We start from the raw sequence: 27,934 nt of genomic DNA on the forward strand, positions 1-27,934 counted from the left end.
ATGGCTGTGAGTTCTCTGATCAATCAAGAAAGACACTTGCAATAGACCGAATCCTCGGATATTTAATAGAGTGACTCTTTTACAGCGAACAAGTGACCTGGGTGACACTAATAGTTGACTGTCTTGGCAGGCTTGGTTTCCTCGATCTCGGACGCCAGCCAGCGGTAAGTGCGATGTCGACGTAGCACCTCAATGGACTTGAGCTCCAGCGGTGTGGGCTGAACGCCAAGATCCTCCAGGCCAGGCAGGTCGGTTGCCATCACGTCTGAGATGTGTATCTGTGACAAAGGGCCACAGAGGATGCTGAAACAGAGTGCCACCCCTCAGACCCCCACACCCCCAAGCTGGAGGCTCATCACTGACGCAAGCATCTTCAGAGACCCCACAACAATCTTTAATTCTGGAACTCATAAAAGTGGAATAGAGAAGATAGATCAAAGACCTGAGGCAGATCTCCCATACCCCCCAGGACCACAAGACAGTGACCCTGGAAGAGCAGTTCCACAGGCACATGTATGCAGAGCTGAACCTAGGTGTAGTGAGGCAGTAGCTATCTCTCCATCCAGAGATTCAGATAACAGCTAAGGTAGGAGTCCACCTCTGCACCCCCATTTTCTTATGCTGGGTCCCTGGACTCTAGCTCCCTATTTCAGTTTGAACGTTTTGGTCTGGTTTGGATTAGGGATTCTGGCACAGTGTCTCACACCGGAACTCTTAGGAACCCATTATCTAACCCAGGCTAACTTCAAACTTGTAGTAATGCTTTGTCTCAGCCCCGCAAAGGTTGGGACTGCAGGTTATAACATCACGCCTGGACCCATCAGCCTTTTCTTTGCTCCAATTATACTCACTGTGGGTTAAGTTATGCCCACTACAAAGCCTGAAGCCAAACCAATCTTGTTTAGGGAAGAAAGAACAAGACAGCCTGCTGCCCGGAAAGCAGACCCCTCTGTACATGGAACTGTAGCGGGCCCCATGCTGTGACCACCCCAATGAGCCACAGAGAGGGCCCCAGTGTGTCTGCTGAGTGCTCTAGGCATTCTGCAAACAAACCCAAAGCCTGTCTGCCTATTATATTCATACTGTCTTAGTCGCCAAGGTAAGAGCAAGTGTCAGACAATGGGGTTCGTGGCCACAGGAAACGTGTCTGCTTTTACGGCAGTCTGTCAGGGAGGCTGTTCCCCGGGACTGTTAACAATTCTTTGCTCTGCTTTGGCTCTTAGGGGACAGTGTGGCTGCATCTCATCAACAGTTCTCAGCTTGGGATGCTGTCATGTTTCTTTGGCATCTTCCCAGTGAGATCTGAGGACGCAGGAAGCAGATGATCAATGAGTCAGGCAAGCACAGCCGACCTGAGAAGGAAGAGGCAGGGCTTTAAGCTCAGCACATTGCAGGGAGACAGGACTGGCAGCAAGGGGCTCACTGAGAGGGGAAAGAGGACTGTTGCCTGGGTAACAGTAGGCAGAGCAGAGGCTGCCTTGAATACACAGCAAAGTTCCAGTGTTACTAGAAGCACGTTCCTAACATGAACAGGCAGGCAGGAATTAGGAGTGGCCCGACCTGGCATCAACTGAGGGCTGCTGAGGGCCTAGCCCTTTACCATCTAAAACAGAAGCCATTTAGTCAAGCATAATTCAAATGTCACTTTCAGTGAACTAAAATTACGTCTAGCTCAAATCTGATGTCTGCAGTCATGGTAGCCATGTGTCAAGTCCTTCCCATTGAACGCGGCAGCATGACCACCATGAGCACTGCAGAAGTCCTGTCAGGGTAATGCTGGCTCAGGAAACAAAGCTGCAGGGGACCACTACATGACTTACAAGGACAGCACAGAAAGGGCCATCACTGAGGCCAGAGTTCAAGGACAGAACACAAGCTTGCAACAGCAGGGCACGGCACAGGCCTCTGGTCCCTACAAGGGGGAAGCTAAATAAAGAATATCAGCACACGTTCAAAGTCAGCTTGGGCTGTACAGTGAAGATAGCAAGACCCCCATCTCAAAATCAAAATCAAACAAAAACTCCTGGTAAGATTTAAAAAGAAAAAGCTTGTAGTTCTATTTATAACATGTTACTCTGTCTGCATGGTCCGACATAAAACAATTCATGCTGGGTGAGAGACTGCAGTACGGCCTCCAGCAGCAGCAGCTGGCAACTGGGATGAATGTAATTTATAAACAGAAGTGAGGACAGCTGAGGCTGGGACCCCCGACAGAACAGACAGCAACCAGGAGGAGAGGGCAGCAGGACAGGGCCTCCAGAGCAGCCCAGTGCAAGAAGGGCCTGCCACAGGTGCTAAGGCACCATTGCAAAAGGAAGAAGTGTAGCCCCTCCAAAGTTGCTCACAGCAGGAGTGAGAGGAGGTTAAACAACTGTCTGCAAGGTGGCAGCACAGGGTCATGGGTAGCCTTGGAAAGTGCAGTTTCAGGGCAGAAGAGGACACAGTGTGACTGAAATGGATTTACCAAAGAATGAGACCAGAATCTGTTGGGATCAGGTACGGAGAGCTCCTTGGCGGTTAGTGAATGAAGGGAAAACCAGGCGTGGCAGCACACCCTGTAATCCCAGCACTTAGAAGCGAGACAGACGGATCTCTGGGCACCCTCACCTATAGAGTGAGTTTGTGGCCAGCCCAGCCTAGAGACCCTGTCTTAAAATAACAACAGAACCCAAAATACTTATAAGGGACCACAACAAATAGCAAAATGGCCAGAGGGACCTGGGAAGGAGAGTCTGGCCTTTAGTAAGGAGAGGGAGGACTATCACGAATGCGTGAATGCTGACAAGGATGATCCCACTGGAAGAACATACTAAGACAGTGAACAGTGAAACAGTATGAGAATGAATGTATGTGAGCCAAAAGCAGAACAGAAGGGCTGGCCTCGGCCAGGAGGACGACCCTACACATAGAAGCCCTGGAACTATCCAAGCCAGCCAACCAAACGAATCTGACTTCTCCTCTGCAGCGCTCTGCCTGGTGAGAGGCTTGCTATGCCCAGACTTACCCGCTCCACCTTGTCCTTCGTTGTCCAGGGCTCAAATGGATTCAGCCCGAAGAGTTTGCCAATCCAGCTGCAATGGAAGTATATGCGGCAACGTGAGAGGCGTCTGCGCTGGTCTCAGCCTAGTGCACCCCCAGGAAAGGAGGGACTGCTGCACACAAGAACTCACTAAGTTTGCCACTGTTTTCTGAGAAAATAACTTCTGGCTCTACTACCTGTTGTGAAGACAAATCTAACTCATCCTCCCTGCCTCCCTTTCCTGGATTTCTATTCCTGCACACACATCACAACCAAGAAGCAAATTGGGGAGGAAAGGGTTTATTCAGCTTACACTTCCAAACTGAACTCAAGCAGGTTGGGAAGCAGGAGCTGATACAGAAGCTATGGAGGGATGTCTCTTACTGGCTTGCTTCCCCTCCCTGGCTTGCTCAGTTTGCTTTCTTATTGGACCCAAAACTATCAGTCCAGGGATGGCACCACCCACAACAGGCCCTCCTACCCTTGATTACTAATTGAGAAAATGCCTTACAGCTGGATCTCATGGAGGCACTTCCCCAAATGAAGCTCATTTCTCTGTGATAACTCCAGCCTGTGTCAAGTTGACACACAAAACTAACCAGTGCAATTGATCCCTTGCTAACTTGACATACAAACACATCACCATTAAGCCTCAATCCTTAATATAGTTATCCCCAATATCTAAATAATTTTAAAAGTCCCACAGTCTTTACAAATTCTTTTTATTTTCTTTTTTGATTTTTCGAGACAGGGTTTCTCTGTGTAGCCCTGGCTGTCCTCGAACTCAGAAATCCACCTGCCTCTGCCTCCCAAGTGCTAGGATTGAAGGTGTGCGCCACCACCACCCAGCGTACAAATTTTTATATATTAAAATTTCAATCCCTTAAAAATATCCAATCTCTTATTAATCTGGATAAAGCAGACCTGTAGCAGCAGATCTTTGTATGAGCATGGTTTTGGAATCCTTCATTTTGCTGCATTCTATATCACACATTTGTGCATTTTCATGCTACACTGAAATTACTTAAACTCTCCCCTGTCCTTCTAAATTGATTTCCAAAGTTGAAGTATAGTCTTTCCCCTTAGCTGTGCATTAATGAAGGCTTTCTTTACCACTCAAGTTATTTATACACAATGTTCTTCTCTCCACCTCTTCCTCTGCAGTCACCTTGCCCTCCCCCCCCCCACCACTTGAATAAAGAAGACAGTCTGCTAACAGATGACATATACCAGTGTCTGTGTGTTGCTTGAGTTAGACTGACATCACCTGGCACAGATTTAGTCTTGTCGTTTTGTTTACACATTGGGGAAAAAGTCAGTTTAATAACCGTTCCATGTAACTGCATCCGAGTTTCCCCAGGCTGGAGGCGTGGGTCTTTTCTGTGCAGTGACTTCTAGTTTCCATGACCTGGAGATCAGGCTGTTGCTTTCACATGGTGTAAGTAGGGTCTCATGACTGGAGTTTGCTTTGTTTTATAGGATCTGTACTTGTATTTTCCAAGAGCTATTTTGTAAATAGATGACGTATTTCTCCATTGAAAACACAATTTAAAAAACACACACACACACACAAAAAAAATCCAATCTTTTAAAATTCAGTCTTTTTACAATTCAAAGTCTCTTAACTGTGGGCTCCACAAAAATACTTTCTTGCTTCAAAAGGAAAAAATGTCAGGGCAGAGTCACAATCAAAAACAAAATTAAACTCTAACCGTCCAACATCTGGGATCCACTCACGATCTTCCGGGCTCCTCCAAGGGCTTTGGTCACTTCTCCGGCCCTGCCCTTTGTAGCACACAGCTTGTCTTCTAGGCTCCAGCTGCCTGTGCTCCACTGCTGCTGCTGTTCTTGGTGGTCATCTCATGGCACTGGCATCTCCAAAACACTGCTGTTTCCTGCTAGGCTTCACCAATAGCCTCTCAGAGGCTCTCTTCATAGTGCGAAGTCTCAACTCCTTTGCATGACCCCTTCAGTCCTGGGTCATCAATTACAACAGAGGCTGCACTTTCACCAATGGTCTTCCTCAGCCTCTCGCAATGCTGAGCCTCAGCTGCTCTTCATCACCCCTTCATGCCTTCAAAACCAGTTCCACCTGGGTGACTCTTACACATTACCAAGTCCAGCTGCAGCACGAGGTACAACTTTGGCTATCTCTGGAACACAGCCTCTGTGCTCTCAGAAAACATTCCCAGAAGATTTTGCCTCAATTATGCTGGTCTCTTCTTAATCACCACTAATTTCTTAGCTCCAGCTAACCAGCATCCATAGTCCCAGTAATGCAAAGGTTTCACTTTAGTAGTCTGGTATCTTGTTAATCACAGCTGACTCTTCAACCCCAGCTAACCAAAACCACAGAATCTTCACAATAAAAATAGCAATAGCCCTGATAAAAGTCTTTAGTCTTCCCTCTGAAATTTCATACGCCAGGCCTTTAGATAGTCTGCACTGTTCTCCCAAGCTCCTACAGAACATTCCACAGAGCTCCTAACATCCCAATGGCTCTTCTATCTCAAAGTTCCAAAGTCCTTCCACAGTCCTCCCCAAAACATGGTCAGGTTGTCACAGGAATACTCCACTATGCTGGTACCGATTTGTCTTAGTCAGGGTTTCTATTCCTGCACAAACATCATGGCCAAGAAGCAAGTTGGGGAGGAAAGGGTTTATTCTGCTTACACTTCCACACAGCTGTTCATCACCAAAGGAAGTCAGGACTGGAACTCAAGCAGGTCAAGAAGCAGGAGCCGATGCTGCTTACTGGCTAGCTCAGCTTGCTTTCTTATAGAACAGAAGACTACCAGGCCAGGAATGGTGCCATCCACAATGGGCCCTCCCCCCTTGATCACTAATTGAGAAAATGTCTTACAGCTGGATCTCATGGAGGCATTTCCTCACCTGAAGCTCCTTTCTCTGTGATAACTCCAGCCTGTGCCAAGTTGACACACAAAACCAGCCAGTACACTAGAGTTTTAAATTCAAAGAGTCACCTAAGAATGACCTAAGATGACTTTTAGGTCATCCTTGCTCATTAAGGCCACCTACGGTTCCTTTCTTGGCCAGCATTATAGCATCAGGAGTAGCATCATTACAAGTGTGAAGACTGACCTCTAAAGGAAGTATTTCTGCCAACTGGGAAGGAATAAGGAATAGTATCTCCAATCAGCTCTCTCGTGGCTACGTATGAACAACACCGTACTTACTTATACATGAACTGTGGCAAAGGGTAAGGGACGAAGGTCCTATGGGTCATGCCAAAGATGTACTTCACCAAGTGGAAGAGCAGGTACCGATTTGGCCTGGAAACCAAAACAGAGTTCTTCACATTATTTGCCCCCTATATATATTTAAAAAAAAATAATTAACACTTCTTATGAAAAAGGAAACCCACTGTAACAAACACAAACAAAAAAAAGCCATCTGTTAGCAAACTGCCAGAGAGACCTGTTTTCCATACCCTCCTTCTCCCTCTTACATGTGTCTATAATATACCCGCTCTTCGATTTTGTTCCTTCTGAGAAAGACTCTCACTCTAGTCCTGGCTGGCCTCAACACAGTAATCTTGCCTCAGCCTGAGCCACCACTCCTGGCTTACACCGCATTTCTTTAATATATGAAGTTAGTTTTTCTTCATGTGTTCTTGGTCATTTACAACTTTCTTTCCTCTGATAGTTTCTAGCCCTTACAATGACGAATACCAAGCCCATCTTCTCAACTGTGACCCTTTCCACTTAGACAGCCACTATTTATCTGGGACCAAGCTTTAATAATTAATCATCACTTACATTTCAACATCTACTTACCCATTTTCCTAAAGCCATTTGTCTCAGAAAGATCTATAACTGAGAGCACAGTAAAGAGAATCCACTACAAACCTCATTATTTAATTTTACATTTCACAAATAAAAACACAAGAAAAGACTCACGGTTCAAATAGAAATGTTGGTGTCAGCTGGGGAAATATCTCACAAACCCCTCAAACTTCCTTTACATCTCCAAAGGGTTTTCAAGGATGTCTGGTTTATACAACAGGACAACACTAAACCAAGCTACCTGTGTGCAAGGTGCCTCCTCAATAGGCCACAGCAACAGCCCAGGACGTGTGGCCAGACAGCAGAGCCGTTGCTCACTACCCTTCCCAGCCTGCATTTCATGGTTCACTGTTAGGGATCATTGCCAATACACCCTCAGCAAGCCTGCCTCTGAGACTTTCTCCACTATGCCTGTCAGCCAAATCCCTGCATAGGTTAAAGGAAATACCTGCCTTCTCTAGAGAAACAAACAACAACAATAAGAGTTGGGAAACAAAAGAAAAAGAACAAACCAGCAGCAGGAGAGAGAACAAGGAGCTAACTGACCTCCCCTCCCTTTGCTTCCCCATCCTTAGAATTCTCCCAGGGAACTGACTGATCTGTCTTCTCTGACCTCCAAGTTTCCGCCTGCTTCTCTGTGGCAAGCCATCCTTCCTGTTGGCTGCTCACGGTCCAGTGAAGACAACCTGGTGACTCACAGCCGGACTACATCTGGACATACCCTCGGCTCCTCCTGTTAAGATGAGGAGGCGCCTGTTTGTAAGGTGGCTAAGCCCTCTGCTTGCACTCTCCCACTCCATTCCTGAAGACCATGTTCCTGACTACTCTGTCCCTGGAAACATGAACCCTCAGTCATCTCTTCACTCATCGATCAGAACAGCATACAAGACACTGTTATCGTCTAAACCCCGGTGGGACCTCCCCTGCTGTAGAGTCATCTCCTAGAAGCAACCGCCCCCCCCCCCCCAATATGTATCTTGCCACAATGCATGTCACAGTGAGCATGCTTGTCAGGACAACTGCAGGACTCAAGTTGCCTCCTTCCACCACACGGCTTCAAGCCACACTCAGGCAGTCAAGCTTGGTGCGGAGTGCCCTTCCCCTGTAAGCCACCCGGCCAGCCCCACCACCTTCTCCTAACCACTTTTTCATTGCTTCTCCTGAGAACTGCTTACCCACTGCCTCCACGTCCTTCTAGTGAGATTCCCACCACAGGCCAACACTGGCCCTTGTCTCAAAGGTTAAGGTCCAGAGAGACCAGGGGTCACCACGCTGTCACTCTCCTGCATCGTCCAGTGTTACTGTCCCCCGCTCTCCTCCGGGCTCTGCTTCACTGGGCTTTGCTTTGGGAAATTTATGCTACACGGCTTTATTACACATGGGTGTCGGAACTCCACAAAAACAGAGACCTTGTCTGGATCACTCAGTATTAAGGAATATTTTATACACTATAAAATCTTAATTTATAAGGTTGTGCACCCATCAGCATAATCTAGCCTTGGGATATCTTTCTAACCCCCCCCCCCCCTTCATGCCCACTGTGTTAACCTGGTTTTGTAAAGACTGTCCTTGAACTTTTGGTTCTCCTGCCTTAGTCTCTAGCGTGCTAGCATTATAAGGACATCACTATGCCTACTTTCCATTCACATCAGCACCAATATGCAATATTTCCTATTTTTTCCACATTGCCACATCATTTGAAATTATCTCCCTGTGATATGCTCCCTCTATGTAACTTACATTTTCCCTAGTAAGAACAAGACTTCAGCCCTCTCGGTACGTCCTTTAACATTCCTATCACCTTCCTCAGCAGAAGTTCTGTGTGTAACAGAATGTGTACTTGCTAGCATGTCTATCTGCATGCTGTGCTCACAGAGGGCAGAAGATGATATGGACCCCTGGGACTGGAGTGACAGACGGTCGTGGGCCGTCATGTAAGTGCTAGAATTCAAACTCAGGTTTTCCGGAAGAATGTGCTCTTGACCACTGAGCCATCTATCCAGACCTGGGCTTTTCATTTTTAAATAGTAACATTTGAAATGCAAACGTCTCAAATTCAAAAAATTAAAGGCTTAATTTTTTCCTTTTATGGATTATGCTTCTAATGATATAGCTAAAAACATCTTGCTAAACCCAGGTCTAGAATTGTTCCACTCCAAGAATTTATAGTTCAAGGCTTGCGTTTATTTCTTCACCTAGGGCAGGAGGTAGAAGTCCACCTTCCAAGTTTCCAGAGGGTCACTGTTGGAAAGACAGCCCTCTCTGCACTTGGTGCCTCACTGGTCAACAGGCAATCATCCAGAACTTTGGTTTGGAGCTGATTAATTCTATCTGCATATTGCTTACTTGATAGTACATAAAAATTGATTTTTACATTGACCTACTTTGTGTCTTTACTGAACTTGTTTATTAACTTTCAATCACGTGTACTTGTGTGTGTGTGTGTGTGTGTGTGTTATAGGTCCTTAATTGACGGATGACAGAATAAAGCATTATGATTAATACTACCAGATATCTGGGAGGAGTGGGGAGCTGGCTCAGTTGGTAAAGTGTTTGCTGCACAAGCCTGACCTGAAGTTAGACCCCCAGCACTCACATAAATAAGAAACTGGACACAGCAGCACACGCCTGAGAGGCTGGGAGTCAGAGATGGGCAGATCCCGGGGCTGGTGGTCCAGTCTAGCTCAATCAGTGAGCTTAGGAATTTTTAAAAAGGCACATCTCCAGTGCAGAAACATTCTTCCACCATGGGTTTTGTTTTATGTTTTTAAGGCTGGGTCTTACTGCATGCTCAGGGTACCCTTAAACTCACTATGTACCTCATGTTGGCCTGAAACATGTGGTGAGCCTTCTGTCTCAGCTTCCCAAGTGCTAGCATTACAGGTGAGAGTCACTATACCTGGATTCCTTGAATATTTCATCAAAAGGTGGACTCCGCAGACAGGAGCCCACAGACCAAGTGCTGACTGCTTTTGCAGTAGTCTCGGGCACTTGGTTCTCAGATCGCTAACAGAATCATGCATTTTCAGGCAGGTCCTGGGTTCCCTCAACTGCTGAGTGAGAGTGCCAGATGCTGCAATTCTGTGAACGACCTGCTCAGGAAGAACTAGTATTATGAGGCACTTACCCGGTGAAGGCAAAGGTTTTTCCGACGGCATCTGGATCTTTAGTCGCATTAGCAATTCCCTTGGAAACATCGGCAACCTATACAAATCATAAGACATATTTAGGCAGTTCTTGAACTGGAACATCAGACCTGGAGAAAGAGGCCTGTAACATCGGTTACCTAGGAAGATGAGAGGTTGAAAAATTTAAGCAAAGGTCGGCTGGGTTACACAGAGTTCAAGGCTAGCTTGAGTAACTCAGTACAACCTGTCTTGATTTCTTTAAATTGGGGTGGTGGTGCTGAGGTGAGAATGTAGCCAAGAGACAGAATGCTTGCCTGGCATTCATGTTGTGCTGGGTTCAACCCCAGGACCAAACACAAACAGACAAATAAACGGTTAAAGAGAGATGGAAAGGGAGAAGGAGAACGGGAGGAAGGAAAGCAGTGCCTGTCATCATCTCTCCTCGGACGCTGGAGGAAGCACCTGCCTACCCAGGCGTTCCCACGATCAGGTTCAGGCTCAGCCAGCTACCGTCCTAGTCAGAAGTGTCCTCTAGTCATCCCAAGGCCTTGACCTGGCCTACCACCAGCTCTCCCATGCCATCTCTTACACTCTTGCCCACTCTGTCCTAAGCCACCAGAACCTAGAGACTGAACCATACAGAGTTCTCATGTTCTGCCACTCTGGCTTTCATAGGAGGTTTAGACCAAGAGACCCAGAATCCACAACCAGAGTTATTTATGGTTCTAGGGAACATCTAACAACTGTATGGAATTTTAGTTGTCATAGAGGGGCAGGGTGTGGCTGTCTCTGGTACCTCCTGACTAAAGAATAGAGTGGCTTCTTGATATCCCATAATGAACTGAAGAATTATCTGGTCCCAAACATCAGTAGTGTCATTACTAGAAAACTGCTAATTAGTTTCTATGTCAACTTGACACAAGGTAGACTCATCTGGAAAGAAGGAATCATAAGTGAGAATGTCTCCATAAACTGTTCTGTAGACAAATCTGTAAGGCATTTTCTTAAATGAAGATTGATGTGAGAAGACCCAGCCCGCTCTGGGTGGGGCCACCAGTGGCCAGGTGGTCCTGTGGCGTGAGTAAAAACAAGCTAAGGCAAGCCACAGAAAACAAGCCAGTAATCAGCAGGCCTCCATGAACTCTGCATCAGCTCCTGACTCGACTCCTGCCCTAGCTTCCCTCAGTGAAAAACTTAAAACGCTATAAAGTAAAATAAACCCTTTCTTTCCCAACTTTCTTTTGGTCATGGTGTTTTGTCACAGCAATAGAAATCCTAACTAAGCCAGAAACACGGGTCTAACCCACCCCACCCAGTATGGAACCAAACCTCCTTCACCTCAGCCCTAGTATGAGCCATCAACCTCTATGTGAAACAGAGCCCATGCCTATCAACTGATTGTGAACAGCCTGAAGCTGGATTTCGTGGCCTTTGACACAGTCACTGAAAATGCTCTCCCTCTCCTAGCACTTACCACATTGAATATTAACTGCCATTGACCTGACAAGAACTTGAGGACAAAAATCTGACAGGTTATCCTCTGAATATTCCCAGTAACACAGTGTTAGAACACCGTACACATCCTGAGACGTGCTTAACCAGTTACTGAGTTAAGGCATCAGCCAGAGGAACAGGCCTGTAACCTTGGTCACCTCGGAAGATGAGGTCTGGCTGGGCTACACACTGAGCTCAAGCTTGCTTGGGCAACTCAGTAACCTGCCTCAATTAAGCTTTCATAAGTGGACACTGAGAAGACAGCCACCCTTCAGTAAACTGAGGCAACCAGTTGAAGCAAGTGGGCAAAGGAAAGAATGAAGTCTGTGGGTGAGAACGAATGCAGAAAACTGAACCAAACCCAAATCCAGCTCCACCCCTTCCTCAGCCTCCATGCAGGGTACTTACATACACTGGTTGTTTCACTGTCTTAAAGCCCAAGGAAACGAGAGGCACAAAAAGAAACCAACGATAATCTGGAAGAAACGAGAACCTATTCTGAGAATGTCTACAGAATGTTTACAATGAAAATAATGTAACAAATATAGCAGATTCTGGGGGTTCTGGACTCAAGAAATAAATAAGTAAAAAGGGGGCTGGGCTGAAATGGCTCATCAGTCAAAAGAAGACAGACAGACAAACAAAAGAGGCTGGATTGTAATACTCATAAATAAGTAGGTAAGTAGGGACTGGGTTGTAATGGTGCACACCTTTGATCCCAGCCCCGGGGAAGCAGAGACAGAATCTCTGAGTTCCAGGCCAGCCTAGTTCACAGTGTTACCACCTCAGCTGTTTCAGCAAAGGGTCGGGGTGCTTCCTGAGTATGGATACAAAGGGACAGCTGGCGCACCTTGCTACCACCACGCCCTCCCCACCACAGTGGACTGTAGTCCCACAAAATGTCAGCCAAAATAACTCCTCCTCCCCGAGGTGCTTCCTGCCAGGGATTTGTTCCCAGCAATGAGAGAGCAGCCAGTACAGCTCCTTCCTGCCCGCATCTCGCCGTGCCCTCCAAGCTCTTCTCGCCTGCCCGCTGCCAGTCCAGGGCTGCCTCCACCTCCTCCGGGATGGGTCAGCATTTCACCTCTCCAGACACACGTCTGTCTAAGTCTGTTTAGCTTGTCACAACAAAATACCACACTCAATGGCTTAAAATCACAAACTCTATTTTCTCAAAGTCCTGGTGGCTAGAAAATCCAAAGCCATGTGTCAGCAGGCTGTGGAGAGCCTCTCTTTCTGGCTTGTAGATGGCCATCTTCTTCCTGTGTCCGTAGGTGCCTACTTCAGTGTGTGCACATGGAGACTTTCTCTCCTTGTAAGGCCACCAAGCCCCTCAACTAGCTGCTCACCCCTGCAAGGTCAGGGAGCCTCAATGACCTCCAAGTCCATCTGTCCACACATCAGGGGTTAAAGCTTCAACATAAAAAGAACTAGCAGTTGATAAACTTCATATTATATATTATATATCATAATTTTAAAAACAGTGGAAATTAATACAGATTTCTGGATGACACAATCAAGAAGGAGATAGAGGGAAACACCAAAATCTCATCAACAAATACCCATTTGTTGCAGCCAAACAAAGGAATACTATTCAGCAACACAAGGAAACAAATCCCTAAGAGTCAGGGACAAATCCTCAATGTATATAAGGGAAAGAAGTTGATTTTGAAAATGATACAATTACCAAGCCAGTAAAAAGATCAGTGAGTGGTTCCCAGGTGTCCAGGATGGGTACAGGGAAGGATTTATAGAACTCAAGGGACTTGCTAATACCTTGCCAAGGTCACTGGGTTACTGCGGTTTAAACTTGAAGTCTGGCCCTGAAGTCCATGCTCTGGAACAAGCATGATCACTGCCTTTGGCAGCTTCAGGAGAATAAAGTTGTACAGCCTCCCCCAAGTCCCGACACATTTAACTGGACCTTCAGCTGCCAGAGGCAGAAAGGACTCTTGCTAGTGATGAAAAAAACCCTAAAGGGGAAGGCAAGTGAACAGAAAAGAGAACCGTCTGGGAGCTCCGAAGACACTGCCCACTGATGCTAAGCTCAAACTGGGTTAAGCTACCAGCAGGCCTCGCTTCCGGGAAGAAAGATACATACTTGCAAAGTGATTGAGGAACCTGTCCTCCCTTCCGAATATGTCAGATGGCCGTATGATGATGGCTTCAGGAAACACACTTCTCACTTCCTTCTCTCCTACTGCCTAAACCAAAAATAACGCATTCTCAGTTCCACAGTGAGTGCACAGGGCTGCCCCTCCCCCGCCACCAGGCCCTGCTCACATCGCCAAGGCCCTGTTTTCATTAGGTAACCATAGTTTTGGAAGATAATCATATTAGCCATAACACACACACACACACACACACACACACACACACATACATAATAAAAAACAAACATCCCACACCCAGAACTTCTTTGTTGCAGGATATTTGATCACACTATGAACCCCGAGATTATATACTGGAAAAAAATGTCTCTGGTTGTGGTGTAGCTCAGCCTTAGCACTCACCTTTAATCTAAGAGTGTTGCTGGATATTTGATTACATTATGAGAGTCTGTGCTGGAAAAGCCTGTTTCTAGTAATGGCGTGGCTCAGCCCTAGCACATACCTTTACTCCGAGAGCTTTCTGTTTATTGTAAACATGATTAAATAAAGTAAACCATACAAGACATAGAGCAAGCAACCAGTTGACAGGAAGTGAACATAGGAAAAGACCATAGAGACTGGAAGGAAGTCAGGAGGATGGCTAGAGAGACACACAGGAAGTATACTTCTGGAGAGACATTCAGTTTGAAGGGTTATTAAGAAAGTGTGGAGAGGGAGAAGGAGCTCTTTCCTTCTGGGATGATGGCTGAGGAGGAAGGTCACTTGGGGGCTTTCTCTGCCTCTCTAAGCTAGCAGGCTTTCACCCTAGCATCTGTCTCTCTGGTTCATTTAGTAAAATCACAGGATTGAGATTTTGTTTTTAAAATAACAGTTCTTCCTATTCTTATGCTAGGGGACCTATACTGAAGGGGAAACTGGAGTATGGTTTTTCCAGACTCCACATTCTTCCTCCTAGTTACAGATTCTCTGCTTTGTGTCAGTGACCTAGCAGCCTACCACAGGAGTCAGTGAGGTGGCGGTGGCAGCAGCCTCCTTCAAGGTCTAAGGGATCTGCCTCCTCCTCTTTGCCAACTCCTTGTCTCAATGTAAACAAGGTAGAGCTCCACCCTATAAAAACCAAGTTCAGCTTCACAGCAAACTCTTCCCGCTCCTGCCTCCTCTCTCCCCTTCCCTAGAAGGGCCAAGCTAGAGAACACTAGGCCCACCCTGCTGCACCACCACCCAGCGCCACCTCACACTTCACTCTCCCTGACCCTGTAGTTCTCTTGACTATTCACACACAACCTTGTCCCGCCCTGATGCTGGTTCTGCGACACGGATCCCAGCTTCCCGTCTCCCTGTCTGCCGCACAGGTCCACCACTGCTCAGTCCCTGCTCTGCCACACTGGCGCATGTGCACGCCTCCGTCCCATTCAGAGCTCTCTACTCAGTCAGCCTGCTCACGCCCTGAGCCGTCCATACTTTCCTTTTCTTCTGATTAACAGATTCTGTTGACTCTCAACTTCTATGTCCAGCACAGATCTCTCTTCTGAGCTCCAGGGTCATCAACCCTGAACAACTGGGACAATATTGAAACCCAAGTTCAAAACTGGGCCACCTTGCATTCTCTCAAGTAAAACAATGCCTCTTAATCTGTGCTGAGTTTGGAATAGCCTAGTGTACTGCCTGGTTTTGTGTGTCAACTTGACACAGGCTGGACTTATCACAGAGAAAGGAGCTTAAGATGAAGAAATGCCTCCATGAGATCCAGCTGTAGGACATTTTCTCAATTAGTGATCAAGGGGGGAGGGCCTGTTGTGGGTGGTGCCATCTCTGGGCTGGTATTCTTGGGTTCTATAAGAGAGCAGGCTGAGCAAGCCAGGGGAAGCAAGCCACTAAGAAACATCCCTCCATGGCCTCTGCATCAGCTCCTGCTTCCTGACCTGCTCGAGTTCCAGTCCTGACTTCCTTTAATGATGAACAGCAGTGTGGAAGTGTAAGCTCAATAAACCCTTTAGTCCCCAACTTGCTTCTTGGTCATGATGTTCGTGCAGGAATAGAAACCCTGACTAAGACACCTAGAGAGCAGAATGAACATAATGTTGGCAAGTTATCATGTGCTCTTAAGCCTGCTAACAAGCTGGCTCTAAAGCAGGACTGACCTCCACCCACTGAGACAGAAGAAGGTTGATGTCAAGTTTCTTTCAAAAACCCCATTCAGGGTCAGGCTGGATCCCTGGTTCTCTAATGGGAGATGCTAACAGTGTAAAAGCATTGTGTCCTTAAGAACAACTGGAGGATAAAGCACTTCCCACAGAGATTACTCCGTTCTTTTCAAGGTATACAAATGCCCGGCAGTGGGAGGAGCAGCCAGAAGCTCATCCACGGAGCACTCTCTCTGCTCTGGCTGAAACTGCAGTGGGAGCTGGCGAGGCTCCCCAGTCAATGACGTTATCTGCAGCTGTCTGCTCCATCGGGGACTCAAGTGTGATCAGGGATCCCGGGCTCCCCAGGGTGCCGGTGCCTCAACAATGATGCTATCTGCAGCTGTCTGCTCCATCGGGGACTCAAGTGTGATCAGGGATCCCGGGCTCCCCAGGGTGCCGGTGCCATGTTACTCTTGCCATGTTACCCCTCTGGGCTGCCTGCCTCACCCCAGCTGGACTCTGTGAGCCCTGACCGGATGGCACCGACCTCTACCTGCTGCCTCCCTCTGTCCACCACCTGCTAGTTTCTCTTGTACTTTTGCTTATGTGCGCTTAGTAAACTCACTCATTCAAACAAAAAGCACAGCTTTCACAGATCATTCTCTATCTAGATCAAACAAAAAATAATTAAAAAAAGTACTGACACCCAAATTCCACCCTCAAAGATTTCTATTTGATTTGGTCTAGGGTACAGACTGGGCCTTGGAGTTCTGAAGTCTCAGTGATTCAAATGTGTAAGTAAGGCTAAGAATCACGGGTTTAAGGGCTAACCCCACTCAAGTATTCCTATCTTATCCAACGGTACCAACACACACACACACACACACACACACACACACACACACACACACACACACACGAGACGACTTAAAGAGAGGGCTGGTCAGGTTTGCTATCTCTCCTCCTCAACACAACATGCCTGCCCCCTTACAGCAACCATGACATCCAGTGACCCTGCATTCAAAAGCAGCCATGCTGGGTTCACTACTGTCTTTTCTCCAATGTCTTATCTGGGTGTGTGGCTGGATATGCTGGAAGCCAGTCCTGTAACTATGGGAGACAATCAGAGCTGAGAAAAGTCCTGAAACAAGCTGTAGGCTTGACCAATGTTGGCACCAATGGTAGCTAAGATTCCCTAGTGTTGGTTTTAGACATGTGAGCCTATACATTTCCTTTATGTTTACATCCAATTTACCCCCCCCCTTTTTTTTAATATACTATTTTTTAAATTCTGAGTATATGTATGTGTTTAGAGTCAGGTTTTATACAAACGAGTGCAGTACCCGGGGAGGCCAGAAGATGGTATCAGACCCCTTGGAACTGAAGGTTCAGGCAGTGGTGAGCCATCTAATGGGAACGCAGATCCTCTGCAAGTACAGTACATGCTTTGAACTGCCTGGCAATCCCTATAGCCCCTTCCATTCAGTTTTCTGATGTTAACAATTAAATGTTGCTAGCTACAAGTACTGCCCACTTCCACCACCCCACTATTCCCTGCTCCTTTGGGACATTTTGCTCCTCTGCAATGCTTCATGGGGCCGGGATCATTTTCCCTGGTAGACTAGAAACTTAATGTAGGCTAGAATCAGGTCTGTTTGATAAACAACTGTATACTCAGTACCTAACACACTTTACAACATATAACTGGTGCTTAATAGTTTTTTTCAGTAAACACATGCAAGGAGTCAAAAACCCAAAGTCATTATCAGGAACTCTGTTTTCCTTGTCAAGATGACTCAAGACAAGTTCACCGTGGCCGAAGACAAATGCTGCTGAGTAGACCCAGACACTAATAAGCCTGGACAAGGACACTTTAGGTCCTAGATGTACTCTGAGCAACAGTGGCCAATTCCAGACGAGTGGAGTTTGCAGGAGGAAAAGATGAACTATGCAAAGAGCATTTTCACTAGCTCTCCCTATCATTCCTGGCAGCTTTCACACTGCCAGGTGGGCCTGGCAGAAACCTGCGACTACAGAAGGCTTGAGAAGGAAAGACGGTCCTGTAATCACAGTAGGTGACACAGGCATGTCTCCTTAAGCAGGAATCAAGATCTACATTTCCTGGTGTTTCTTGTGTACCTCTTATCACATCGTCCCATGACCTTAAACAGGTAATACGCTCTATCCATATTTGAAACCCTTCCACACACCACTCAAACAAAATGTCCCAACATGTATGCAGAGGCTGGAGCCCTGGTTTAGGGATAAAGCGCTTGCCTATGAAGGCCAAATCCCTGTGTTCAGTTCCCAACATCAAAGACCAAACAACTCAAACCCACATCACTAGTACACCTGTTCTGGAAGGACAATGGAAAACCATCTGACTTCTCAAGACATGCTGGAGAAAAGCTTCTCACCCCTATCAAGTTCTAAAGAGCTTCCCCAGCCCAGGGAACACCTGCTAAGCCCCTGGTACTGACCTTGCTCCTCAAGGACTTAGAAGTACTCTTCATATTGGCATTCAGGTGTGAAACATGAATGAATCTCTCAACCCCAGCTTCCTTGGACGCCTGCGCTATTGCTCGAGGAATATTCACAAAAACATCCTCAAAATCAAAGTTTCTGGAAGAAAAAGGGGGTGGGGGGGGAAAGCAGTAAAGAATTCAGGAAGATTCATGATTTCAGAGTGCTCTATACTATTTTGGTTTTCATGACAGTACTAGAATTTATAACAGTTAACTTTTTAAATAGTAATGCCTTAACTCTAAGCCAAAAGTAATTTTTCCTAAGGTTTCCAGGCCTGCTCATTGTCAATATACTTAGTTAAAGGCTTACCCCAAGTTATAAAGCCAGCATAAAAAGTTCTTTATGTTCTCAAGGAACCTTGTGACCAAGGCACTTCAAGAAGACCTGACTATTCTGGCTAGAGGGAAGCAAGGAAGTACTGGGGCTGGAAAGGAACCCATAGAACTTTGTTCCCCTAAAGAGAAAAAAAAATCAGTTATGGCGGGGCATGGTGAAAAAGATCTACAATGCTAACTACTTGGGAAACTGAGACAGGGGCTCACAAGTTCAAAGCTAGCCTGGGCTATAGAGTGAGCTTAAGACCAACTGTGCAAATGGGCAACTTAGTGAAACCTAAGCTCAAAATTAAGAAAAGTGGGACTGGGGCTACAGCTCAGTGGTAGAACATATGTCTGACATGAGAAAGGCCCTAAGTTCAGTATTTAGAAAGGGAAAGAAGACAAGAGGGAGGGAGGGAGGGAGGGAGGGAGGAAGGGAAGGAGAGAGGGAGGGAAGGAGAGAGGGAGGGAGGGAGGGAGCTCAGCCACAATCCAAGCCTAACGTTAGCTAAATAATTAATTACTCTGCACAAGCCACTGTTAGTCTCTACAGGAGACACAAAGCTGAAAAGGACCCTGTAAGTCATCAAAGATTTTAAACTATTGAAACAGGGGTACAAAAATAAATCTAAGTCAGACACTTAATAAATGCTAAAGGGTAAAAGGGTGTAAACAAAGGTCTGTGAAAATATAAGCTTGTTATTAATGGAGGTCAGCGTGGCAGCCGCAGCTGTGAGTACAGCCCTTGCAAGGTGGAGGCAGGAGAACTGTAAGTCTAACAGGGTCACCCTGGGATACGTAAAACCTTATCTTAAGAGTTAATAATAAAAACCTTAAAAAACAACAATAAATCATTATTTATTAATAATCCCCATAAAAACTAAACAACACTCAAATCAGTACTTACACCATCTTCAATGAACTATGCGGAGAGGCAATCCTAAACACAAGTGAACAGCGGGGCAAGCAAATCCTACATCCTAGCTCCACCCCACATGACAGGTTCAAGCAGAGTCAACACTGGTCACTGCAAAATCCACAGCACCAACCACTACCGCTAACATCCACTACACTGCGCCAACAAACTTACCCATACTGGGGGCTGACCAAAATGGCACTGTAACTTAACCCCTAGCACCAGAAGATCCCTGTAAATGTTGCTAGCTCCTGATTTCTCTTCAATTCTTTCTTCTTTCTTTTCTTTCTTCCTTTATTTATTTATGTATGTATTTATTTATACCCTAGAGCTCAACAGAAAAGAAAGAAGACTGGGACTTACCTGGTTTCCCATTCCCGCCCAATAAGATTGATGACCACGTTGCTGTGTTGTACCGCCTTCCTGATAGACTCTTTGTCTCGCGCATCCCATTCCTGTGACAGCAGAGACCAATCAGAGTAAAACATACGGCACATCACATCTCAGCACCTACAGCCTCTCAGAACAGTCACCTGCAGCAGGTCAGACACAGGCCCATTTCACGACTCCACTCACACTCCCCGCTCACTCCCCCACTCTTCCAAGACAAGGAAGTAGAAGCCCATGTCACTCGTGATATCAAACAGAAAAGAGGCAGGCAAGGTTAATGGCATATACTTAGTGGGCCACTCTTGTCCTCGGAGGCCCAAGCTGACATCCAGCTCTCTGAGCAGCCACTGATGCAGCTGCAGTAATTCTGTCCCCAGTGTACAAAGAAGCAAGTGGGAGGTGAGCGAATCTTCCGGCCACCGCCAGAGGAGACAGCCACAAGGAGCAGCACGCCACTCGGGAACTCAGGGCTAGCGCCTCATTCTCTGCAAGTCTTTCCTTATTTACTTATCTATCTATCTATCTACTTTTCATTAATTGTAGTACTAGGAATCTAACCCAGGTATTCAAGCATGTACGACAAGCATTTTACTAACTCTACTACACCTCCAGCCCCTAATACTTTACATCAGCTGTTGTAAAGACACAAAACCAAGAATTGAAGAAACCAGAGATGAAAACCTCCAGGTCTTGTCGTTACTGTTGCTTTCCATGGGGTCTCACACAGGCAGGCTAACCCTGAATGCTTCCACCTGTCCACTGCTAGGACTACAACTGTGTGCCGCTGTGCCTGGCTGCTGCTTGTTAAGGCAGAGCCTTGCTCCATCCTGAACAGCCCAATATTCACAATGTATTCCAAGTTGACCTCAAAATCACAAGAATCCTCCTGTCTCAGACTCCAAGTGCTGGGACTGCAGGAATAAGCCATCACATCTGGGACAATTTTCACTTTAGTACAGAAAATTCTGTGCTTTTCTCCCTGAGATTACTTAATTTATAGTCACAGTGCAAAAGTGTATGAGTTGAGCTGAAATCCTACATGATTTATAGTCAGCTCATCATCACTAGTCAACCAAAGAATCTATACAACTTAACCATATCCTTGCGGGCTCTCGTTAGTTCTCTGGGGACCCCTGGCCTGAGAAGCCTAGAGACTGCAGAAAAACAAGAGGGAATGCTCAGAGAGGGCTGGGCACAGCTAGCGTCATACTAACTAAGCCAAGTCTTAGACTTCCTCCTGGTGATTCTGTCTGTAAAATCACACATATAATCCTAAATGTACTTTTTGGTATTTTCCACTAGCCACAATTAAAAGAGTAAACACAAAATCAAGACAAGTTCATGTTCATATTTTATTTCTCCCAATATATCAAAAATATTTTAATAAAAATACTATAAATATTAACATACTAATATGATTTTTCATGCAGTCCTTGAAATCTGTATTTTTATCTTATAGTGCATCTCAATTCAGACTAGCTACAATTCAAGTGCTCTACAGCTACACATGGCTAACGTCTACCATGCAGAAGCACATGTCTAGAGGAGGAGTTAGTAACTAGACCCTGCAGGCATATATGGCCTACAGTCTACCAAGTAATATTGGAGCACAGCCTCATCCATTCACTTGCATACTGTCTACGACTGCTTTAGGGCCTACGGGTAGAGCTCAGCAGCTCTGACAAAGATTCTCTGATCTGAAAATTGTAAATAATCATTAGTGCTTTACAAAAAAGGTTTGCTGATGACCAGAGTAGGATTTGCAAGCTAAAACAAGAGGATGCACTGATCCCCTCTGAGATTAAACTATTGCTTTATTACACTTCCTCTTATCGCTAACAATGACCTCAGAAACTATATTAACATCATAAAGTCTTACCAGAAAGATAAGCTGGCCCAGGTCACCCATTAGACGAAGGTGCATGGTGTCGTATATATCACACCGATACGGTATGATCACTTGTGACCCCATTCGTCCTAAAAGATGGAGTGAACCAAGATCAACATCAATATGGATATGTCAATATTAAATTCAAATATAATAGATGGATTAACTTAATACTTAAAACAAAGTTTATTCTGGCATACTAAAGATGCCATAACCTCACATATTGTTTCCTATATACTTATTTATTCCCAATATAAAGTTATTCATTCCCATAATAATATCCTATAGAGGAAGCATGAATGCCTTCACAATGCCAAGGCAGATAACATTTATATAAATCTAAGATAGAAGAACTTGTAATATCGTTAAAACAAAACCACATGGCTTGCAGTCTCAAGTCAGGTAATCCTAGTCCAAGGCATGAAGCACACTGAACTAAAAGAACTTGACTTACCAAGCTGGTTGACAACGTATCGTCCCAGGAATCCTGTGGCTCCGAACACAGTGGCCACAACTCCACTGACAGATGAGCGGCCACCTTTCCCGTGAGGTATGACAGCATGGTGAAGCTGGCGATGGTGTGAGCCACAGAACACAGATGAAGCTGCTACAGTAATGGCAGGACCTTCAGGGAACACCAGAGCCCGCAAACATGCACACGTTAGCATAAAAGGTTCCGAGAAACTTGTTCCTTAGGGATTTAAGTACTGAAAATAGTAAGCACAAATTCCTGTAGCATAAAATCTACAGGAATTATATAAAATTAGAAAGTAAATACCATGTCCTATGGGCTCCATAACATCAAGCCATATTATCACAAGAAAGGATTTCTGGGTAAAGTTTCTGGATAAAGTATTTTGAGAAAGGGTTTAAAGAGGAATGACCAAGACTGGAATCCTACAAGAAACACAGTGTGTGCACAACTAAATACAGGTGAGAAAGAGCCAGACTGCAGAGGGTCACAGCGGCAGACTCTCTGGACATGACTGAAGTTGGATGGCAGGCGAGTTGAGGTAATGATGTGGTTGGGGGCAGAAGACTATTGGCATCTCAAAAGGAAAACAGGAAAAAAAAATGAGGGGAGCTGGCTCGACTTGTGGGGTGCTTGCTGTGAAAGCATGGCGACTGAGCGTGAACTCCTGTCACATAAAAAGAAAAAAGAAAGAAAAAAAGAAAAGAAAAGAAAGGAAAAGGAAAGGGGGGAAGGAAAAAGAAAAGGAAAAAACCACCCAAGCAGGATGGTTGGCACGCCTTTATAACTGCAGTGACTCTCGTCACCTACAGAGAGGCTGAGAGAGGTGGATTCCTAAAGCTTGCTGTCAAGACAACCTGGCCAAGTCAGTGACTTCCAAGCTCAGTGAGAGATTCTGTCTCAGATAAATAAGCAATTGGTAGACAGACAGACAGACAGACAGAGTGGAGAGTGATTAAGGAAGACAGCAGATATTGGCCTCTGGTCTTCACATGCACACACGTTCTCATGTACCCAAACACAAATATGTACACATGCAAAGGGTCTTCCCAGCATGAAGGGTCACTGCAAAGGAGAGAAGGATAGGCAAGGGGGCGGGGCAGTCTCACAGCTGACTGACTAGCAATCAGGCCATTTCTGCTGTTCTGACAGACTAGCAACCAGGTGCTTCTTTTTTTATACAAGTCTCACAGGACAAAGACAGCCTAGTGAGATCCACGTGGTACAGAATATATGTTTGACTCTTCATTACATGTCCGGGGTTACAGTTTAGTTACAATTAGAAAATACTAAGTTGGGATGGGGGGTTCCAGAGGGGAAATCGGGAAAGGGGATAACATTTGTAATGTAAATACATAAAATATCCAGTAAAAAATACAAACAGAACAGCTTTTATTGTTATCAGCCCTATAACTCTGACTTAAAGAATCTAAAGAATGTCTCCACCAGGGCCGGTGAGATGGCTCAGTGGTTAAGAGCACTGACCTCTCTTCCAGAGGTCCTGAGTTCAATTCCCAGTAACCACATGGTGGCTCACAGCCATCTGTAATAGGATCTGATGCCCTCTTCTGTTGCGACTGAAGGCAGCTACAGTGTACTCATGAAACAAATAAAGGAAGGAAGGAAGGAAGGAAGGAAGGAAGGAAGGAAGGAAGGAAGGAAGGAAAGGGGGGAGCAAACATGTTTATTATATGACAGCCTGCTTTTAGGCTAGCAATATTTGTAGCTTTAAAACACTCCAGACAAACAGAAAATATATGAAATGGTCTTTTGTGAATAGAAAATACTAATACCTAACTTCTATTGCTATCTATTCTATTACTATTATCATCTACACTATAAAGTAGTTTATTTTAGTCTATCTTATTTACTGAGTTTTACTCCTCCAGCGGCATACCTGTACAAGCCCCTATCTTTATACTACATTTCCAGAGAACTCTAAGAATATAATAAGAAGATACCTTGAATCTGTAACCTATTCTCCTGGCCAGTCGGAACTTGTCAATTCTCTGTTTGCCCTGCATCAATTACAATTTGAGTTTACTCAGGGGCAGAGACCCCAAGCATATTCCTGGAATAACGGCGTCATCTAGCTCTGTGCTCATCTGTGCTCAATGATCCCCAGGGCATAAGGAAGACTTCCAAATAGTGGCCAGATAAAGTTAATTTTAGGATCTTCCTAAAAAGACTCAGGAAAAGACATACTCAGGAAATTGAATCATGATGCAGAAAGTCAAGGATGCAACAGGCAGAGACCAAAACCCAAAAGCTAGAGATAGAAGGACAGCGACTGCAGCAATGCGCTCAGCTTTGCTGGAACTGTGTCAAGCAGCTCTGAGGCGTCGTCAGTCTCACCATTTCTAGTGGATACGGCTGTGCCATACACATATATACTCTCTTATCCTAAATAAATACCCAAACAGAAAACAAGAAGACAAACAAAAGGAGTACAGTTCCGATGTCAAGAAACCACTGAAAATTGTCTCCTTGTACTAAGCTCAACTCCAAATGGATCAAGGACCTCCACATAAAGCCAGACACTCTGAAGCTAATAGAAAAGAAACTGGGGAAGACCCTTGAGGACATCGGTACAGGGAGAAAGTTTCTGAACAGAACACCAATAGCGTATGCTCTAAGAGCAAGAATTGACAAATGGGACCTCATAAGGTTACAGAGTTTCTGTAAGGCAAAGGACACCATCAAGAGGACAGATTGGCAACCAACAAATTGGGAAAAGATCTTCACCAATCCTACATCAGATAGAGGGCTAATATCCAATATATATAAAGAACTCAAGAAGTTAGACTCCAGAAAACCGAACAACCCTATTAAAAAATGGGGTACAGAGTTAAACAAAGAATTCTCACCTGAAGAACTTCGGATGGCGGAGAAGCATCTTAAAAAATGCTCAACTTCATTAGTCATTAGGGAAATGCAAATCAAAACAACACTAAGATTTCATCTTACACCAGTCAGAATGGCTAAGATTAAAAATTCAGGAGACAGCAGGTGTTGGAGAGGGTGTGGAGAAAGAGGAACACTCCTCCACTACTGGTGGGGTTGCAAATTGGTACAACCACTCTGGAAATCAGTCTGGCGGTTCCTCCGAAAACTGGGCACCTCACTTCCAGAAGATCCTGCTATACCACTCCTGGGCATATACCCAGAAGACTCCCCACCATGTAATAAGGATACATGTTCTACTATGTTCATAGCAGCCCTATTTATAATTGCCAGATGTTGGAAAGAACCCAGGTATCCCTCAACAGAAGAGTGGATGCAAAAAATGTGGTATATCTACACAATGGAGTACTATTCAGCCATTAGAAACAACGAATTCATGAAATTCTTAGGCAAATGGATGGAGCTAGAGAATATCATACTCAGTGAGGTAACCCAGACTCAAAAGGTGAATCATGGTATGCACTCACTAATAAGTGGATATTAACCTAGAAAACTGGAATACCCAAAACATAATCCACACATCAAATGAGGTACAAGAAGAAAGGAGGAGTGGCCCCTGGTTCTGGAAAGACTCAGTGAAACAGTATTCAGCAAAACCAGAACGGGGAAGTGGGAAGGGGTGGGTGGGAGGACAGGGGAAGAGAAGGGGGCTTACGGGACTTTCGGGGAGTGGGGGGGCTAGAAAAGGGGAAATCATTTGAAATGTAAATAAATTATATCGAATAAAAAAATTAAAAAAAAAAAGAAAGTAATACAAATTAGTTTATAGGGAATGATGGAATCCAGCTAGTGTAGTACTAGTTTTTGTTCTTTATAAATTTATTTCATGTTTGTTGTATAATGGAAAATTCACATAAACAAAAGAATTTACTTTAAAAAAAAAAAAAAAAAGAAACCACTGAAAAACAATCTTCGGCTAGTAAGAATGTGAATGAGTGCCCTAAGACAGAAACAGGGCATCCACAAGGGGGGACCACCTCGCCCTAGGGCAATAGGCTGGCCTTATCTAACAGTGCTAAAAAACTTAAGTTTTTTTTTGAGACAGTATCATTGTGTAACTGGGTTACCCTAGAACTCCCTCCCTATGTATCCTTAACTGCTTTTGAACCCACAATGATCCTCCAGCCTCCCTGTCTCAAGTACTGAGGTTTCAAGCGTGAGCTACTATATATACTTTTGTTTTGCAATCCTACTCTAACGCTCCTTTGATATTCATTACAGTAAATAAGAAACGACTGGGGCATAGGGACAGGTGACTCCCTATTGAGCAGCTGTTGGACTCTCTTTTGCTGCTCTGATTATCTGAGCAAAGGACTCATCAACGAGCCGGCTGGCCTACCCTAACGGCAGCACCAGTGGTCCTGAATATCCCATGGATGCCTTGGGAAAACTACATGACCGAAGCAGCCTTGACTCCTGAAAGCCCCACCTCAGTCAGGTTACCTAAAGCAGTTTGTACCAGATTTTTATGCTCACAACCCAATTCTAGATGACCATTTCCGAGGTCAGAGTACATACACAGAGGGATGACTGTGACTGGTACTAAAGAGGATAGGCTGTGATTGCTCCAAATACCCCTTCTCTGCCTGTCTAGCACGGCTCATCTGGAGAGTCTCCCGGGAGACATACTGTTTTGCTGTTTTTCCCAGTAGTGTAGCAGGAGACCTAATAAAGGACTTCTTGGGAGTGATCTTGTTTTGTCTACTTTCAGTAGCCTGGGCTCCCTTGGTGACATAAAGAAAGAAGCAATAGAAATGGCAAAGAAGGGCAGTGGTGGTGCACGCCTTTAATCCCAGCACTTGGGAGACAGAGGCAGGCAGATTTCTGAGTTCAAGGCCAGCCTGGTCTACGGAGTGAGTTCCAGGACAGCCAGGGCTACACTGGGAAACCCTGTCTGGGGGTTTGGGGGGAACAGAAATGGCAAAGAAGTGGTGATGGCACTGGTAGTGGCAAAAGGACATCTGACCCACCCACCCCACCCCACCCCGCACCGCTTAGCAGCTGTTGGAATTTCCTGCTCCAACTACCCTGAGCTCTTCTAAGTGATCTGATATGAAGCAATTTTGAGAATGACTGACATTCTGTAATGAGTTTTTTAAAACACACTACGGAAAAATGTAACTGAAGTGGGCACGTTTTGTAGCGTGGAGGGTGAAAGGACCGTGAAGTGGAATGACTGAATGCTTTGCTTTCCTTATTCTGCAAGAGCAAATGCACGGTTTCGATTTGAGGACTGTGAACAGATTCAATCACAACAGAAAAGTAAATAAACAATGCTGGCAAATCCTAAGCGTTTCTTCGCTTTTCTTTCCATCCAGCTCCCAATTCTCCACATCTCTCTTCTGCTGCAGACCCTAGCGCCACAACCTCACAGAGTCTCCATCTATGGCGCAGATTACGATTTACATTGCGATTACTACCATGAAGTCAATCGATGTCCTGCTGTCCAAGCCCCTTTTCCTCCCAGAATAAGTATTTCCTTTGATCTCAACCTTTCCAACAATCTCCGCATATCTCAAGCCTTTAAGTGTCCGGGTTCTCCTCGTCCCACCCAGCTACTCTCCAGCTCTGTCCCCTTCCCGAGTGCACAGTTTCACAGATGAGCCAAGAGTACAAGGAAAAAAGGTTATGTTCCCGCTGCGGAACGCAGCCCCAAGACCCGGTCCCCGGTGACACTTACGTGACATTGGAAGCGCTCTAACAACCCGAAAGCGGACGGCGGCCGCCATCTTCTCCCACAATGCCTCACGGCCGGTGCTTCCGCCAACTACGGCAAC

The 27,934-nt window shown here is 45.5% G+C and overlaps 1 protein-coding gene across 2 annotated transcripts; it reads right to left on the minus strand.

Annotated features, from left to right (window-relative positions):
* Positions 1-42: 42 nt before the first annotated feature.
* Ndufa9 (NADH:ubiquinone oxidoreductase subunit A9) lies at positions 43-27,934 on the minus strand. 2 transcript variants are annotated; one of them, XM_052174919.1, is made up of 11 exons: positions 27,838-27,934; positions 22,176-22,346; positions 21,713-21,810; positions 19,807-19,898; positions 18,165-18,306; positions 13,549-13,651; positions 11,856-11,923; positions 9,953-10,029; positions 6,217-6,312; positions 3,005-3,071; positions 43-278 (listed from the first exon to the last, which is right to left on the minus strand). In XM_052174919.1, exons 1-11 carry the CDS (start codon positions 27,884-27,886, stop codon positions 108-110), a joined length of 1,134 nt encoding a protein of 377 aa, XP_052030879.1. In that variant the 5' UTR covers positions 27,887-27,934; the 3' UTR covers positions 43-107. The 2 variants fall into 2 exon arrangements, with proteins under 2 accessions (XP_052030879.1, XP_052030880.1); XM_052174920.1 differs by lacking the exon at positions 43-278 and adding an exon at positions 308-1,352.

The sequence above is a fragment of the Apodemus sylvaticus genome, chromosome 2 (genome assembly GCF_947179515.1).
Source record: "Apodemus sylvaticus chromosome 2, mApoSyl1.1, whole genome shotgun sequence".
Classification (NCBI taxonomy): domain Eukaryota; kingdom Metazoa; phylum Chordata; class Mammalia; order Rodentia; family Muridae; genus Apodemus; species Apodemus sylvaticus.